General features: G+C 39.2%; 1 protein-coding gene across 3 annotated transcripts in view; it reads right to left on the reverse strand.

Annotated features, from left to right (window-relative positions):
• PAN3 (poly(A) specific ribonuclease subunit PAN3) overlaps nucleotides 1-17,451 on the reverse strand; it is a 28,689-nt gene extending 11,238 nt beyond the window's left edge. Inside the window, exons 1-7 of one of the 3 annotated variants that reach the window (XR_011919801.1) lie at nucleotides 17,010-17,451; nucleotides 10,337-10,458; nucleotides 9,488-9,554; nucleotides 7,211-7,281; nucleotides 5,690-5,840; nucleotides 2,253-2,500; nucleotides 712-816 (exon numbers count right to left, since the gene is read on the reverse strand). Coding sequence is in view for 2 of the 3 variants with exons in the window: in XM_072404579.1 (XP_072260680.1) it covers nucleotides 712-816; nucleotides 2,253-2,500; nucleotides 5,690-5,840; nucleotides 7,211-7,281; nucleotides 9,488-9,554; nucleotides 10,337-10,458; nucleotides 17,010-17,256 (1,011 nt within the window). In the remaining variant the exon portion in view is untranslated. The remainder of the gene's footprint in view (nucleotides 1-711; nucleotides 817-2,252; nucleotides 2,501-5,689; nucleotides 5,841-7,210; nucleotides 7,282-9,487; nucleotides 9,555-10,336; nucleotides 10,459-17,009) is intronic. The other 2 variants (XM_072404579.1, XM_072404587.1) reach the window with 2 other exon arrangements.
• Nucleotides 17,452-18,261: the final 810 nt, after the last annotated feature.

The following is an 18,261-nucleotide window of genomic DNA, read 5'->3' on the forward strand; positions in this document are numbered from 1 at the left end:
CCAAGTATGCAAACCATTGAAACCCTGTTCACAAAACTACAAAGACAATTACACATCCACCCATAGGTGACTACCTACAAAAATGGAATATATGTGCATATACACAAGTTTGTATGGAGGCTTTAAAAACAAACATTCCGATTTTAAAGTTTTCAACCAGCCTTTCTATTAAGAGGGCTAACCTGCCCAACCATGTTAGAGCACTGAAATGAGAGAAGCCCTCATTGCCAATCGTTAAATATTTGTTTGCTTCTTGCAATTTGTGAAGCTTAATGCAGCCAAGCCAATTGCTTTTTTGGAAGGTCAGTGCTGCCAGTTGCCATAAACAGTGAGCCTGGAGTACTTTAAAAATGTTGATAGATATGAGATTCCTTCCTCAGAGATCTTCAGATTCAGATGAGATATTTTGGAGAAAATTATGTTTCCTCCAAAATTAAAAGACTGGAATATAAAGGTAAGCCTGGATGCCCAATACTGCCCTCAGCCTCCCAATGAGCCCCCTACCATATCTTGTCTCGAAAAGTTCTAGGTACTACTTCTATCTTCATTCTGTTCCTTTAAACAATGTCAATCTGTCAACAAGTGGCAAGATTTTATTTCCTTAGATATATAGCAAGTCTTTGCTATGAGGAAGACAGAAGAAAAAAAAAGAAAAAAAAAAGTAATAAAACACACAGGTAATTAAGCAAAGAAGATCTTAGAATACCATACCTGCCTGAGCTCATCTGCCATGAAGAAGGAAGGTGCATTTGCTTTTGGCTGCATGTAAGCAACATGAGGAGCGGTAGGAGGGTAAATGTGATAATTTGGAAAAACCTTTTTTTTAGTAGGCAAAAAAATAATAATTAGTGAGACACGAACCTGAAGAACAGTTCAACTGTTCTAATATGCATTTTTAGAACATACAGTGCATGAATTTGACCCGATTGTAAATGTGTGTTTTCACCTACAATTTAAACCACAAATAAGCTACAACACATATGGTATGACTGGGGCCTAGCAAACTCAAATTACAATGAAAATAAAAAGTTATACAAAGAAATAACACCCACATGTTCTCTGCTCTAAGGCTACATTATTTATTAGATTTAGTAATTTTGGGCTAGATTGCAAAGATGTTTTACCATCTAACATGAATGCAAAACAATTCTTTATGTGTGCAGTTGCTCCTTTACCAATCTGACCACTCAATTATACCCAGTATCGCCACTTGCGTGCGCATACAATGATGAGTCAATGTTATGCTATGCGCCACTTCCAGGTATGTCACATAGTACTCCAGTAGTATAGCAGACAGTGGTGTGCACCATGGCACCCCAGCAGGGGACATGATACAGCATGATGTGGTTAACTCTCCAAGAGCATAAGGGGGGCAAGATTTATTTTATTACAGGGTACGGATTTTTATTTCTTCAAATTAGAAGATTCTTCTTTTATACAACTGGATTCACCGAGAAAATTGTTGTAAAAAAGCAGATTATATACCACCTGTATTTTTTGTTTGTTTTCTTGGTCTTTGCTGCCAAAACCTATTTCCATGTGGTGTATACTTATGGCTCAGATGAGTGCTGTCATCTTACACTGGTTACCAATTGTTGCAGCTGTGCCATGCAGGGGGTTGGATAAAATTTGTCTGCCAGGGTCCCCGTGTAGATTGGCATTGTCAAATACCAACTTGTGCATTTGACTGCAGGGCTACTCAAACACATGCATTCAAATACAAAACCTTAAATGCTGTATTTGGCCTGTTTTGCCTGTATGTTATTTGTCCTAGAGAAAAGTAGGTCAAGCAAGCCTAAACCATCATCTGCACTTCTAAAGTGATAAGGGGGATCTGCACCACCATGGTTGACGGGCTTTTCAAATGCAGTTACAAAGCCTGTCTACACAAGACCTAGAGAGGGATCAAACTGCATTTTACAAAATGTAAATGAAAATAATTTCACTTAATTTTCCCCCACAGTTTTCCAAGTGTTACTGGACAAAAGAAAATATACAGGGAGAAGTGAATAAAAATAAAATTAAGCTTTTCATGCCAAAATTACTAAAGCTGGTCAAACAATAATCACGTAGTGTGAGGGCCTGCTTCTTCAGACTTACCTAGGCCTTCACACTACATAGTTGTTGGCATATCTAAAAGGAGAACGCACAATTAGATTGCAACACTTAAAGCAAGTTTAACACCCTTTATGGACACTAGAAAGATTTGCCAAAAATATTCAGTTTGTAGAAATATTTCTTCATGCACATACCATTCCTGTGACAGGTGCTGGAGTGGTGTCTGTGTAGAAATACGTAGTGCCCCCAACAGTCTCCTTCTGAATAACCTGTCCTGCAGATGGGGGCTGCGAAACTGAGTTAGTAACTGGTGTTGAGGCACTTGTCGGCACCATGTAAGTAGCGGAGTTGGGTGTGTGACTTCGCCGCCGCGGGGCAGGAGATGTGTGGGGTGTGATTTTGGGGGAATGAAGAGGCGAAGATCCAGCAGACAGCGACATCCCTAGGAAAATAAACAAGTCATAGAAGAATTAAAAAATCTCACACAGCAAACTTTCAACAAGTTTAAATGACTAACAAGGAAAATACCTGGTCTTCTGTCTACTTTTGTGCAAGTGCAAGTAAAAACAGTTAGTCAAACATTCTGATGCAGTTAAGAGAATTTGTTTAGTGTTTTTAACCTAAAAAAGTTAGTACCGTTTTAAAATATATCAATTTAGTCATTAATAAAAGTTCCACTTTTAAAAATGGCGACGTCTTTTCAGCAAAAATGATTCTTATCTGCCCGATAGCTCCAGTGAACTGTGAAACTGTTGGTTGTCAGGATAGCCGGCTTTGCCAGAACTGAATGTACTCCCAAACACCATCCCGGTCCAGCCAAATCAAGATGGCCAAACAGTGCATTTAGAAATAAAAATTAGAAAAGCAAAGTGCCCTGTGATAGAACGGGGACAGGCGAGTATAAAACGGGGTTTATCTTTGCTTTAAACACAAGTATACAAACGTGCATTAAATTGCACATGTGTAAAGGCATCCTTATAACACAATTTAGAGCATATCTTTACTGCATCTTTAGCCCTACATTGGAAAATCCTCATCGATGCCACCAAATCTAAAAAATTTAAGACAAATTTAAAAAAAAAAGTGGAAGATTTCAGTGCTTGACAATACTTGCCACTGAAGATGGAACTCTAATGAGAGTTCTAGGGCATGACACTAAAAGCCTACAGTAGAAGTTATTTGCAAAAATGTTACCATGGGACTGACACAAATGAGACTGCAGGCACATCTGGCTGGACTCTTAAAGCTAAAGGACACACATGGAAATTAGGGCAGTTATGTTTAGGTCATTGAACATGTTCACTGTGGTAGAGCTGCAATAAAGAACTTTGCTGCCTGGATTAACCTTCCCAGCTGTAATCCTGAGTGTGACTCTGGGTAAAAAAAAAAAACCCTGCTGAAAGCGGTAACCCCAACTCGGGGTAGTTCAAAAATATAAAACAAACACTTACCTACCTGGTCCCATCGGCATCCTCCAGTGTCCTGCCATCCCCTGGCTGAGTCTTCTTCCTTGATCTGTCCCCCAGCGAGTGCGTTGACATTCCCAGGTAGTTCGTTCGGTGACGTCCGTGTGTACAGCTGTCGCTAGGGGCATGGCGGGAACTTCAAATTATTTTGTATTGCATTCAATACAAAATAACTGTTTTGAATGCATCACACTGAATTTATGTCTAAAAGCAGTACATTGTCTTTCATAAAAATTTATTTTACAGTATAATAATATATTAGTATGAGTATAAAAGCTTGAAACGTCAAAATCATGTCAAAGTTTATTAAATTTTTTTTAATCTATTATTTTGATATGATTTTGTGTTTCAAACTTTATTCTACTCATATTATAATATACTGTAAAATAAATTTTCATGAAAAACAACGTACCGTTTTTACCCATGTAAATCCGGACAGAAATGAACCGCCCAGGAGGTTTAAAAGTACTGGCTACACAAAACAAGTCTGCTGCTTGTAAACAGTACTAAAAAGACAATTAGGACTTTAGGAGGACAATGTTTATATGAAGTAGCATAAAACATTAAAGCCTCTTCATGTGGGTGTTCTGGCAGGAATCTGGCAAGTGTATGGGCACTGCAAGCAAAGTTTCTGAAGTGTGGACACTTCCCAAGCTCATGTTTCTATATGACTAAATGTCTGCATATTTGTTTAGCATCCAAGAAATGTCTAAGGAAACATACAGAGTGACTCATTTGCCCAAAAAATCAAATTGCTGGATGGGTTTATGGTAGATTTAGGATTGAACTTTTAACAAAGCCAGCCAATGTTAATGTTAAATACATTGAAGTGTCAAGAACTGCCTCTGCATGAGAAGCTGGGTGCATTATTCCCCAGTAAGACTCATGCAAACATAGAACAAAAGAGGTAACCAAGGGATGGTTAAAAAAAAAAAAAAAAAAACCCACACACAATCTAAAATCTATATATATCCTGCCTGTTTATACTGACATGCACATTTAAACTCCATGTATAGGACTGTAGCTATACATAAAATGTTGATTTATGATCCAATATGATGTATTTGAATATAGAAATAAAGTTTTATATGAACCCCAGACTTATAAAAAGCCCCTAAAGCTTCCACTGACATCAGGCTAATATCACCGAAACACAGCACAGCTTTCACTTCTTAAACCACTTTCATTTACCCAATGTCACGGCAAGCCCCAAAAAAGGAGAAGTGAGGGTTTAGTCCACGTAAAAAACAAACAAACAAGATGTTCAAAAACAGTACAGAGTTATTTTGAGAATTGGAAATCACACCTGAAGTGAGAACATGGTATACACCATGTTCATGCAACAAGACCATTTTGTTTGGTTATAGATATTTTATAATGCATCAGCTCACCTAACAATGATATTGTAAATTCTGGTAGAGGCTGAGTGATGGGAAATTTTCTTTGCTCGAGTACCCTATTAATGCATTTATCTACACATCTATTTTATTATTTACTCCAACATATTCTGAAGGATTTTATATAAAAAAAAAAAAAAAAAAAACACACACGCAAAATCAGGTGCAGGTACATGCACAGATGGGAACACCCAAAAGCACCCAGGTTTACAGGAACAGCATCAGAAATGAAATCTGTGTAATTACCAAAGCAGGTCAGAAAATACAGTGAATGACAGGTGACCCATTCTAAGTTTCAAAACATCACCCATTATTGATTCTAAAGCGGTCCAGTTATATTTTACACCATAGTTGGTTTTAAATGAAGCATCAGAGCTAAAAAAAAACCCTGAAAATTGAGCTCCTATACTGTCAACCATTTAAATTCACTGTGATGATGCATACTAACAGCTAGTTAGTAAATATCTATCAAATAGGATGTTAGTCATACCTATGAAGCTCTGTATATTCACACTTATGCAACAGGAGCAACTGTATGTATTAGCAGCTTGTGAAAAGTCATACTACATGGAACCTCCTGCTTCCAAGCTTCAGAGTTTGCTTCACTAACATAGGGGTTATGTAAAGGATCACATTCCAATATTTTTATACATTCTAAATATAACCTGGTAAGAAATTGCATGCCGTGTCCAAAACTAAAAAGGAAAAATTCTTGCAATAGATAAACTATAAACTAAAAGTTTATACTTATAAAACTAATATTTTTACCTGGACCAAGAGCAGCTGAAGTAGGACCTCCCATAGAGGGGTGAGAGAACAGCGCATTGGAGAAGGCAGACATGTTGGACTGGGACATGTTACTCAACCGCGAAGTGGATCCTCCTTTGGGAATAAACTCACTGGCTGTGGGATTGGGAGTCTGCAAAAAGAGGATTCCGCGACCAAATTAAAAGCAGCAATAAAACTTCCAAACAACCGTGTCATGTAGTAATCCACTTTAATGTTCCATTTTCTTCAGCTACACATAAGGTAAAGAGTGGAGTAACAATAATTTAATATACAATAGCTTAGATATGATTCAAGGCTTTGAGACATGGCTGAAACATATTTGCAGATTGCTGAAAAGCAATGTCACATAAAACTTCTCTTCAAACCCAGCTCATTATCAATAAAGGTACCAGGGGAGATACAAGGGAAGGCTGACACTTGATGTATTCAGTTCCAGATATATACTTTTTTTTTTTTACATATAGTATACATTTTACAAAATCCCATGCAAGATACTAAAACCTACATAACCCCTTGTTTTCTTTTGTTGAGAAGCGCATGTCAGAATAAAGTTCCTTTGTAACAAGTCAGACCAGCAGATATGTCTCAGTGTGCGGGCTGAAAGAAGTAATTTCCAAGCACTGGTTGGCCTTTTACTGCCCGAGATACAACTATGATTAGGATTTTTCTTTATTACAACGCACCTTAATTGCATTAAAATGTATGCCATTTAAAGCAGTCCTATTATCACATTTTTAACATTATGTAAAAAGGGTGGATATCCATTTTTTTTTTTTTTAATACATTTTAGGGAGGGCCCCTCCCTCTTCCATCTTTACCGCTGCAACCATGGGAAGATAACTCATCCATGAACAGCAGAACATATGTGGTACTGTAATCTTTCGCCATTTTCCACAGAGGATTAGGCCCAGTGCCTACATACATCAAAAACAGTGGAGGAATGTGTGTCAGACCATAACTACCGAACAGATTGTTGAGAGTAGAGAGTAACTCTAATACTGGGAAAGGAGCATTTAATTTTAGGCAATTTATGGTCACTCATACTACCAAATTTAAAATGTAGCAGACTTCATCTATAATAGTGTAGGTACTTCGTAGAACCACCAAGCACCTGCTGATCTCTTTGAATCATATGTAGAGCCTTAACAGCTTGAGAGATGCCCAACATCTAATTCAACCATTAAAACACTGATGTCTTAGTTAGCGGTACAAGTGCTGGTATTTGACAAATAAAATATGGGAAGGGACAAGGCAAAGTCAGTGATGAGAGAGCCCCTGTGTGCAATGTTATTATACACCCTATATTCTGGTGTCCATGTTGATGCAACCGCTATGGCAAATCACCACTTGAAGTGCTTATACATAGAGGCCAAATATGTACCCTAACCCAGCCACTAAGAGGTTGGAAGAAAGATTATTTTGAAACCGGTAAATAAAGAAATAGCTAGCAAGATAAGGTTGTTATTAAAACTCAAACAATTCAGTGCAAAAAAAACCTACCTTTCGTCTTTGAGAAATACTGAGTGCAGCAAAGTCATTAAACAGCGAGGAAGATGAAGAGCCCAAAGCATCTAAAATGAACAGAAATATATGATTAACATTGTTTTGAATATGTATTTCTTGCAAATTGTATCCCAACACATTTGGCAAATTGCCTCCAGTCAAACACTGCAACACCAATCAAAAAGTCTGAACTGCCATGTGCCAAGTCAGCAGGATATTATATAACCTGAGACATTTACAGTAAAGATTATACATCTTATTGCTCATGAAGTATGACAAGCTCTGTTAAAGTGGCACTACTGCAGCTCAGACGCCATTGTGTTGTGCTTCAATATGTAGCCACAAGCCAGCAATGGAGATCATGAGATTTGAAGAATAGTGTTTAAACTACAACTGTTAGTATTTGCCTTCTTCATTTTTTGTTTCCTAATATAAACACATTTCTCATTTAGAATTTGAATATTTAATTGATATAGCTTTTGTAATTGGATGCTGGGCACCTAGATGTACATAAAAAGCTTTATTACCCACATCTAAACCTTGCAAACATGATAATTTAAAGCTCCTGCGAGGTTTTGCCAATACTGCTTTCAGAGTCTAATGCCACAGTGAACTTAGGTCAGTTTTTTTGCTTTGAATGACCCAGTGAGCTGTCCCCAAGAGGAATCCACCATTCAGATGATAAAACATTTTCATGAAGTTTGTAATCCATTCAAAAAGCATATCTGGGTATATACAGTACTTTTCTAAAAACTGTTCAGCTTAGATTAGAAACAAGGCACTGCATTAGAGGTAAAAGCTGCAGGCCATGTTGTTGTCACCATGTAGCCCCCTTTCCTGCTGCTTTGCACAAACAATGACAGGACCATGAATGTTAGGACTACATAGTATTCAGAATGAAACATGTTTTTACATAATGCAGTTTACGGTTTTTAAGTTAAACTGAGAAAAGTGTGTGTAGGTGTCAGCACTAACAAGACGACAAGAATCTGTTTTTAAAAAAATACATTATATTTTTTGACTGCTCTAAACATTTTATCACAGCAACCCTATTACCTTTTTATATTAAAGCTTCAAACTAACATCTTTCAGTATAATATTTACCAGTACTGTGCAAGGGGATTAGCTGATAGCAGTAACCCAGAGCCACACTTTCATGAAAGACAAGGTACTGCTTCTAGACATATAAATCCAGACAGAAATAAACCACCCAGGAAGTTAAAAAGAAATACAGTTTAGTTATTCTGTCGAGAAGCCATAAAGCCTTTTCCTCCTACAAGCATGTTCACACTGCCCGTCAGCCATCTCGTCATGGTTATCTGACAGATTTCTAAACACAACCTGGATAAAACAGAACTCATCACCCCCCCCCCCCGGGCCCCCTCCCATTTAAAAGTTCCCTGACATATTCCTAACTGTTAACAACGCCGGTATTCATCCCTGCCCTCAGGCACGTTGTCACCTTTGATTTTGCCCTCTCATTTACCCCCCCATATTCACAACATTTACAGGTCCTGTCAATTTCACCTCCTTTCTGGTATTCCACTAAAGGGACTCTCTCCTCTACAATCTATTATGAATGCTGCAGCCAGACTCATCCGTCCTTGCCACCGCTCCTCTTCCGCTGCATTGCTTTGTGGTTCTCTTCATTGGCCTACATTTCACCTTGGAATCAAATTCAAGCTCCTGTGCTTTGCCATCAAATCCCTCCACAGTACTTGTCCAACTTACCTTTCTGACCTGATAGAAAAATACTCCCCTAGCCGCTCTCTTCGCTCCTCCAATGACCTACTAATGACTTCCTTGCAAATAACCTCATCACACGCACGGATACAAGACCTCTCTAGAGCTGCTTAACTCTGTGGAATGGTCATCCTCATCATCTTGCTCCTACTGCTCATTTAAAAGAGAACTCAAAAGCCATTTTTTGCAAACTTGCCTACCCATCTTCTGTCTTTTAAAACCCTCACTATCAAGAATATTTAACCCTTAATAATAATAATATTAAAACAAAAGAATGATGGGTGTGCATGCAACAAAGCTTTGATAGAGTGGACCCTTTCTATCTAAGTGCTTGTGCTGCTGTGTGGAAGATATCTATACAGATAACAGTGCAGAAAATTTTAATGAACTGAGAACTTTTTTTTTTTTTTTTTTAAACCATAGCCCTAAATACAAATCCACCTCAAGGTGCTATTCTAAAATAATGAATCCTTTATAGAAATTTGATATTTTACAGCAATTTGGCTGCATGCTTGAAAACACTTTGCTTACCATGGCCTGCGTATGGCTTGGCACTGTCATTGAGAAGGCTCGGAGAACTGCTGCTGTTTGTCATCCGCTACAAAGAGACAAAACAGATGAAGCACAATTACTACAATCAGTTACTAGAATATTTAGTCTGCAGGAATATCTCTCTATACCCAGAAATTAGCAATGAACTGGTTGGTGTATGGAGGTTTTCCCGCTTACAAAACATAAAAAGCAACACAATGTATTTCATCACAATTCAATTTTTTTCCCCCAGATATAGTGTCCTAATTAGTTTTGTGCAATTCACATTTTTTTTTCAACATTTAAAGACAAGACTGCATCAAGTTAAAACACACAGTATGGTAAATTTTAAAAATGTGTGTAAAATCACAAACAAAAAAATGACCATAATTATAAGTATTTATAAATGACGCTTTAAAACCTTTACAGCTCATTTTAGCATTAATTGTAAATAATGGTTCTAGAATCATTTGACATGTGCTGATACTCGATAGATAATATTGTTTGTGTATGTAGGCATCCTGGAAATAAGGGTGTTTACATATGAACATGAAATGGGGCTGAAACTCCCTAATTTAAGTTTAATACAACAGTGACTGATAGTATGGGTCTGATAGTTATAAATATGAAACAAGGTTTTGGACTGATCTATGTTGTCTGCTGATTTATACTAAAAAAAAAAATGGGACGAGGGTTAAACCGCTCCCCCCCCCCATATTTTTTAGCCGATATAACTAAAATCTATAAAGGTAGAAACAGTCCTATTAGGTTTATATTCCTTTTTAAGGCCAATTCAAATTAAAATTTCACAAAATCTACAAGTGCACATAAAATAGATCAGTTCATTACCTGCATTCGTGGGTAATTTGCTTCTGCAGGGCTTCCAAATCCATTCATTCCGATAAAGCTGGTGCTGAAGTAGGAATCTGTCAGACCGGTATCTGGTAAAGCACCTCCGTCGATTCCAGGAACTAGGGAGAACATTAAAAAAACAAAAAACACCCATTATGCGGAGACCGGTATATACTAGGACGTGGCTTTGTTTTTCTATTGATTTCTCCAAGGATTGCACGGTCTGACATTGGGGAGAATTAGGATGTCAACTGTCTTGAACGTTTTCTACTTTTGAAAAGTCTCTCGCTGTAGAATGATGGACTACAAATGGTCCTATAACCCATCCCAGATTGACTGGCAGCAACAATAGCTACTCTAAGATCATTGATTGATGTTGTATTTAACTAGTTTAAAACCTGCCAAGCACCACATGAATCATTATACTGAAAACCTTGGTGGATCACAACTGAAATTCCCACCCACCCATAACCAAACGCAATGTGCTGAAATAGACAATTTTTTTTTTTGAATAGCTCCATCATTTTATAGCTGCCTACTACGTAACTGGTTTGCTTTAATACCATCAGATTATGATTTTGTCCTGAGTGCACTCTGGCAGGTCAGGAGACCCGATTTTTATTTGTTGCAATTTAATACCATTTATAAGTATTGTCCTTCCACTTGGACAGTGAAAAGAGAAGTGGCGGAGTGATTAGCTTATCTGCCTGTCAAGATGATTTCTTCTTAACATGTTTTTTGCTGCAACATAACTGAATGGCTCCTTCATTCTCCGCCAGTGTGACCTCTGTTGTACACAAACTACAAAGGGTTAAGAAGTAAAGTACATTTACTGCTTGCACTATAAAACTACATTAACAGTAATACAAGCAGAGCGGCATTACCCTGTGTCTTAAATAGTTGTTTAGCATATTAATGGCGACTGAAATCTGTCCGTTGTCAACAATGTTGAGTGTACACAAACTACTTGATAGATATTTTGCACTGCCAAACGTGTTTCTAGGGACCTACCTATACTGTTGTTGATTTATAAAGGGTATGATTTTATCATTATGCAATACTAAATTTATACTTTCCTACAAGTCTAAGTTAATAGCAGATTGGTACCTAAACCAATGATGGCAAAAGGGCATATTTTAGAAATACATGTCTATATTTAACATTGTGTGGCCCCAATATGGTGGAATTTTTATCTATGCATTTTAAATGTATGGAGAGAAAAGCTTCAAGCAAATGCCATTAGAGATGGTGGCTACTATCAATCTTTTCTTTGGTAGTGCAGAGTGTCTAATAGCACATACACATTTCTAAAAACACATGAGAAACCTGAGCACATTTTAACTTTGTAGAAAGTAAAGACGTTGGTTTTTCAGGTCTCCCTTCCCCTCCTCCAGGACTTCCATTTGTGCCTCACCCACTTTAATAAGTCAGGAAGTTTCTATGTATTTAATAATATGCATTTTAATACAGAACATTGTCTGAATGTTTTTTTTTTTTTTTTAGGAGTTTCCTCTAATCCTCCACACAGATGATCATTTTAATGAAAGTGGAAGACACTAGCATGTGTTACTGAAAGGAACATACAGTTTATTTGTTTCTTTTTCCTAAAATCAATTAGCAATTCCAAAACCCCTTATAAAGGACTCAAAATGCAAACAGAGGTCCATGGACTAACCACAAGTTTTGCTTGCGGTCTTGCATTATTGATATGCCATTTAATGACTGCTTCTAGGTTGCCATTTAGTAGAAACCAGAAGGGACATATCCAAGTTACACTGTTCTCCTTCGACTAGCAGTTCGATAAAAACAAAAAGTGAATCTCAAAAACTGAAGATACTCATTTGACACCTCAACTAACAAAGGAATGGGGATTCCTAATTGAGCAGATTGAGTGGATTGAAGGTGAATGTACTGCAAAACAGGAGGTCAGTGTTATACAAGAGCAGGAACAGTCCCGACAACCACCAGCCAATAGGAGGGCAGTGATGCAATAGTAAACAGAAGAGAGTGAACCTATTGGCTGGTGGTTGTCAGGGAGCACTTCCTGCCTCATTTAAAATTAAACCTCAGATGTAAATCTGAAAAACAGCAGCACTAGTTCCAATATTCAGCCAGAGTTCTCCTGATTGATATTAAAGCGACACAAACATTGTTTATCTGGTTGTGCACAGATTGACTTATTTATGGACAGATTTGGCTTTCATACTGCCTGGCACTCACATAATAGCAAGTGCACTGCTAATATTCAAAAGTTCAGATTAAAATGAACATTTAAGGGCAATGCTTAGGGAAAATATTCTGAAAATGTTGCCCATACCAAAGTAAGTCATTACATTTAAAGTTTAGGCACACTATAATATAACATGATATTGTAAAATAATTACAAAAAAAAAAAACCTTTATGCAATGATCTGGTGTGATGCAGTCCACAAATCCTGGAGGTAAATTTAGACTAAATCCCTTTTTCGTTACATAACATCTATGGGATGTTTTTTTGTAGTTAAGAACTAGAAAGGCTGACATTAGTTCAGACTTCAATGTAAGCAAGGAACTGTTTTTAGCTCACAGCAAGAAGTTAGAGACTTATTGGCAAAGTTAACGTAAAAACAAAACTACATTCATGTATTGATCCACCAGCCAAAAGGTGGATATATCAGAAAATACTCATTTATGTAGGTCAGGAAAGTCAGAACTTTTTGGTATACTTGTCCTAGGTTGGTGACCCAAAGATATGAAGCCAAAAGCTCAGTGTGACAGCCAAGTAACTAGGATTTCTACAACAAGAAGCCTATGCCATGATTAGTCTGTGATTACAGCTGGATATGAGATTACAATTCATCTATATTAGCAGTCAATAGAGCTGGAGCACTAGAAATGATGCCAAGAACTCTATATAAAAAAACAAGGAATCTAACATTCCCTGGTACAAATGCCATTGAAATACGTGACCTGGAAGATTCCTGAGAGGGAATGTCAGATTCACAGTTATATAACTAGAGCCCTAAAAGTGAAAAAGTTTAGGGATAATTAGCAAACATGTTACCAAAAGCCAATGACCTAAACCTAACAAATATACAAAGTCCATCCAAAAGCAAGATTTATTTTTTTGTCGTAGTTTTAGGTTTTTATGCAACCCATTTACATTGTAGTATTCAGTGGAACGTGGAAAGTAAAGGCCTTTTATTTTAGGGACAAATCTTCTGTAGAAATACTACGACATAAGCCTATCAACCAAGGGCACATTTATACACTGCACCTTTGGTGTCCTTGACAAACAATTTATTTACCGTTTACAAACATGGGGGTAAGTATATTCTGTCTAAATGGGCCCTTAACCTACTGAGCAGTAACCTTGGGTGTGGCACAGGGTTAAAAAAAAAAAAAAAAGCTGATAGCAGTAATCGAGCCACACTAGGGGTAGCTTAAAAAAATAAATAAATAAATTAATAAAGACTTACCTGGTCAAACCAGCGTCCTCCACTGTCCTGTCTGTCCGATCCCATCCTGCGACCGCGTCCTTTTCCTCCAATCTGTCCCCAGCGAGTGTGCAAATGTTCCCCAGGAGATGACGTCGGTGCATGCAGGAATTTTTTTTAATATTTTGTATTTGATTCAATACAAATAAACTGTATTGAATCCAATACTATGTAATTATATATGCTACTGTACAGGTTTCAGTATTTACTTATGCATGCTTGTTTTAACAGCTATTTGTTTATTTAAAGTTTATTATTAAATATTGGACATATTTTGGTGAGTTATGCCTAAGAATTACAGGCCTACAATGTAAAATAAATTTTCATGAAAGACCATGTACCGCTTTTAGACATAAATCTGGACAGAAACTAACTGCTCATGAGGTTTTATGTGCCTACATAACAGCTACAAAAAAAAAAAAAAAAAAAAACAGTTCTCAGCTCCCTCCTGCAACATCTTACACCAGCTGACAGCCCCTTTTATGCAGACTGTGCTCATTTGCAGTACAATGCACAGAAAACACTGAAAATCAACATTGTTGATGCTTGGTAATCAGCAACTCATCACACCAAGTCCTGACTATGACTTTCTGCATTGACAGCACCGCCTCTTGTCAGTGTAAAAACCAAAATTTATACAAAAAAAACTTGCTGGATGCTAGAAAAACCTTTACCAGATGTGGCAAGGTGGATCTAGAACAGGTGGATTAGGAAATATAGGAAGGTCAAAAGCAAGAGCTGTGTGAACAATGTGCAAAGAGAATGAAAAAATATGGAGGAAAATAGGGACAAAGCCAGAACTTTGACATAGGACTGGGAGATAGTGGACTCTTACACAGAAATACAATTTTCTATTGGTTAGTGAAAAACTAAAATTAGGTCATGCCTTACAATATCCAAAACTGATTATGTGATGGATTGAAACCTTAGCAGGTCATAAATATATAAAGTAGGCTATGAGTAAACTATCACCCAAAGTTCCTGATCTGCAGCATTTCTCAGAATATTATGGCACTGAACCTGCATTTGTTCCTTTATCTCTGAAGTGTAGGCAAGGTTTTTTTTTTTTGTTTTCTTTTTACCAAGGATCCCATAATTATAGGACACCTCATTAGCTCGGGTAATGAATTTTAGTGCAGAAGTTGAAGGAAACAGACTACTCTTGCAGTGGAGCTCCCCCCACCGAGGATTACTAAAACAATGGTTTTAGTCTGGAGTACCTTTTTATAAGCAATTTTGGTTACTATATGCCTCATTACTACAGATCTATTATGGGATATTATGTCTATTATATCTATCTATTATGGGATCAGTCCCCCCAGAGACACTACAGTATTTTAGCACCCTGCCAACTGCAAGCACACCAGCACTATGGGCCATGCCGAACCAGCAGTCCTGCATTGTAAGCAGGGGGGGGGACCAAGCTAATACTAGTTCCCACCACACTGAAGTGCTGCCTACAGTTCCAACTATTCCCCTTTCTACAGACCCTATATGCCTAACCACTAGCTTGCCCCCCACCCCGAAATGCTGTGTTACTAGAATTGCTTAAACTCCCTGGCGGTATGATTGAGTAAAAATACTTGTTTTAAATTTCCTGCCCCTCAGCATACGGTACCTGCACGTACACACGACGAATGGCCACCCGGCCTCAGCATCCTATGACCTCGCATCCCCAGCATGTTAACCAAAGCCAGGGGACGCTGAAGCTGGCCATCACCAATGATACAGATGCTGGAGGACACTGCGGGTTTATGGGGACCAGGTAAGCCCTTATTTCCACCCCGAGTGTGGCCCGGGGTTACCCCTTTTGATAATGAAATTTAACTCCGAGCCAAACTCAGGATTATCGCTAGGGAGATTAAATGTTCTTTAGTTACCTTTGTCCCTTGGTTATATTTCCTATTAAATGTTTTTTCTAATATTTCCAAACATACAGGAGGTCCCTTCATTTTCTGTTTTTACCATCGCAACCTCCTGGGAGAGTTGTGTCACATATCCCAAGACACGGCCCGCTCATTCCGGGCATGTCCAAGATCAGTGTTTTCCCTGGACCCTTTCCACCGAGTGCACTTTTCAGTAGCCACCCGGCTGTTTTTGGATGGTTACTAAAGAGGTGGGGCAGAATACCGGGGCTGCCACCCAGCTTTAATTTCTATTAAAAAAAAAAAGTGCACAGGTGCAAGAGCAGGCGACATCTCCCTACAAATGTAAAATAAAAAAAAATAAAAAAAAAAAAAGATCTGGGAAGAAATGGTCATTCAATCTGGATGCATTTGGAGGGCTTTCCACAGGTAAAAGGCAGGTTATTTTTTTTTATGTGAACGTTCCACTTAAGACAGATATTGCCGATCTTTTAACAAAAATGATGGTCCAGCCTTCCAAACCATTCTATTGATTTCAGGTGTCTGGTGTGGAGGAAATAGATTGGTCCCCACCTCACCTTTGGGATTTATTGCACTGCTGACCAACACCAAATACCTGACCTCAATTTTCTTTTGGCACAAATTCCTGCGGACACCCTCCAAAATTATAGAAAAGCCTTTTCAAACAAAGAGTTATCTCCATGGCTTTAGAATGTGGTATTATAATCATGGAATGTGACGCAAACTTCCCATCAATAAAGAATACACATCATTCTCCCCAGAATTTATTTTTCAGCTGGGTGGGAAGCTGCAGGCGGTCGCTGCTCCTGTATCGTGACCCGACAATTCATTAATTACCCAAAAACAGGCGCGTGGTTACTGCAAAGTGCACACAGCTTATAATGACACCATGCTGGGACAATAATTCAGCTGACAACACAGCACACTGAAATTTAGAACCAGTGTTGTCAGCTGGACTACAGAGCTCCCGGTGACAGCTCTGCTCTATATGGAATGGCAGTAGGGGCCCTGCTGTATCCTTTCCAATAATATTTAAAAAATTGAAGTGATACAACGCAGGGGAAGGATAACTAAAGACTGCTATATGGACAGCAGAATAAAAATCTAGTATGAGGCTTGCTGAGAAGGCTGGCTGGGACTTGTAGTTCTCCAAGCAGCAGAAACTTGCAGGGCCCACACAGTACAGCAGGGCTGGCTGGGATTTGTAGTTCCCCACAAGGCCAGGCTTATGGTCATGTGTAGGTAGGCAGACATCTGTGACATGACAAGCAGTTATATAATCACACACATGAAGGAAGTAGGCCTCACCATAGTCAGTGGCTAGACGCTGGCCCTCCAGGGCCCCCAACTCCACCTTCTTGGCCCCTGGGGTAAGCACAGGCTGAGGCGGGTAGGCGGCCAGGCTGTTGCCATGGATGCCCAGTGGCTCCTCATGCAGGAACTGGCACTCGTCCCCATAGAAGCATGTCTTATCCTTGGCGTAATAGCGACAGAACTTTAGCTTTACCCCGGGAACCCCCACCGCTGCGGGGGACGGGCTGAGTCCGCTGTTCATGGCCGGTGTCACTGCTGCATGGAGGACAAGACCGGGGGGTCCCGTATGACACAAGCCTGTCTGAGAGAGGTCCTGGGCCTATAGCAGGGCTGCAGAGGTGATAAGGAAACCTTCCCCGCCCCCTCTTCTCTTATTTTTCTCTCTCGGCTGTTTTCCTATTTTCCTCTTCCTGAGCCCGCTGCCTACTGCACATGCGCGGCCCGGTGCACGCTGGGAACTGCGGCGGCCTGCTTGTGACGGAGAAGCCTGTCAGAGCGCGCCCGCCGGCGCCTCATATAGTATGGCCGCCGTGCTCAGAGTGACGTGCGGGGCGGGCCGAGCTGCTTCCCAGCTGACACTCGTTTTCCTGTGCTGGGTCACCTGAGCTGCCCAATATTATTATTATATAAACACTTATTTACCTCCACAATAATGGAGGGGTCACCTTCTTCCCATTATAGAATCCTGGCAGGCTTCTTTTTAAAGAGGAAGTAAACCCAAAACCTACCCAAAACAAAAATAATCCCCCTCTTAAATGGACTGGATCCCCCTGGAATTTAGCAAGCAGCTCTGAGCCTGCAATGGGAGAGTGGGCGGGTTCTGGCGTCATGACGTCACTCTGGGGAAAGTTTCTTCCGTCGATTTCGTGGCCCCTAAGGGCCGAAAGGTTGGCGACTACTGGTCTAAAGGACAGGAAATTAAAGTGGAACTTAATAGCTTTCATAAAAAAATGACACCTTTACTTGCACAGAGACCTTTATCCTTCTCCTGTCTTCCATCTGGTCCCTCGTCCTGGATTCCTCCTCGGCACCGGGCACGGCCAGCGTTATCTTTATTTGGGTTACGACACCTGGTCTTGCACTGCACAGGTGTGAGATCACGTGTTGTATCCACCTGTAAATGACAAAAAAAGTGACGGTCTCACTGTGCATATGCAAGATCTACAATTATTTTTTTCATTGAGGGGATAAACCCCTTTTGTGCATACCTGAGATTGGACATGTTGCAGCCCCAAGCCTCCTGGGA

The sequence above is a fragment of the Pyxicephalus adspersus genome, chromosome 1, assembly GCF_032062135.1.
Source record: "Pyxicephalus adspersus chromosome 1, UCB_Pads_2.0, whole genome shotgun sequence".
Classification (NCBI taxonomy): Eukaryota; Metazoa; Chordata; class Amphibia; order Anura; family Pyxicephalidae; genus Pyxicephalus; species Pyxicephalus adspersus.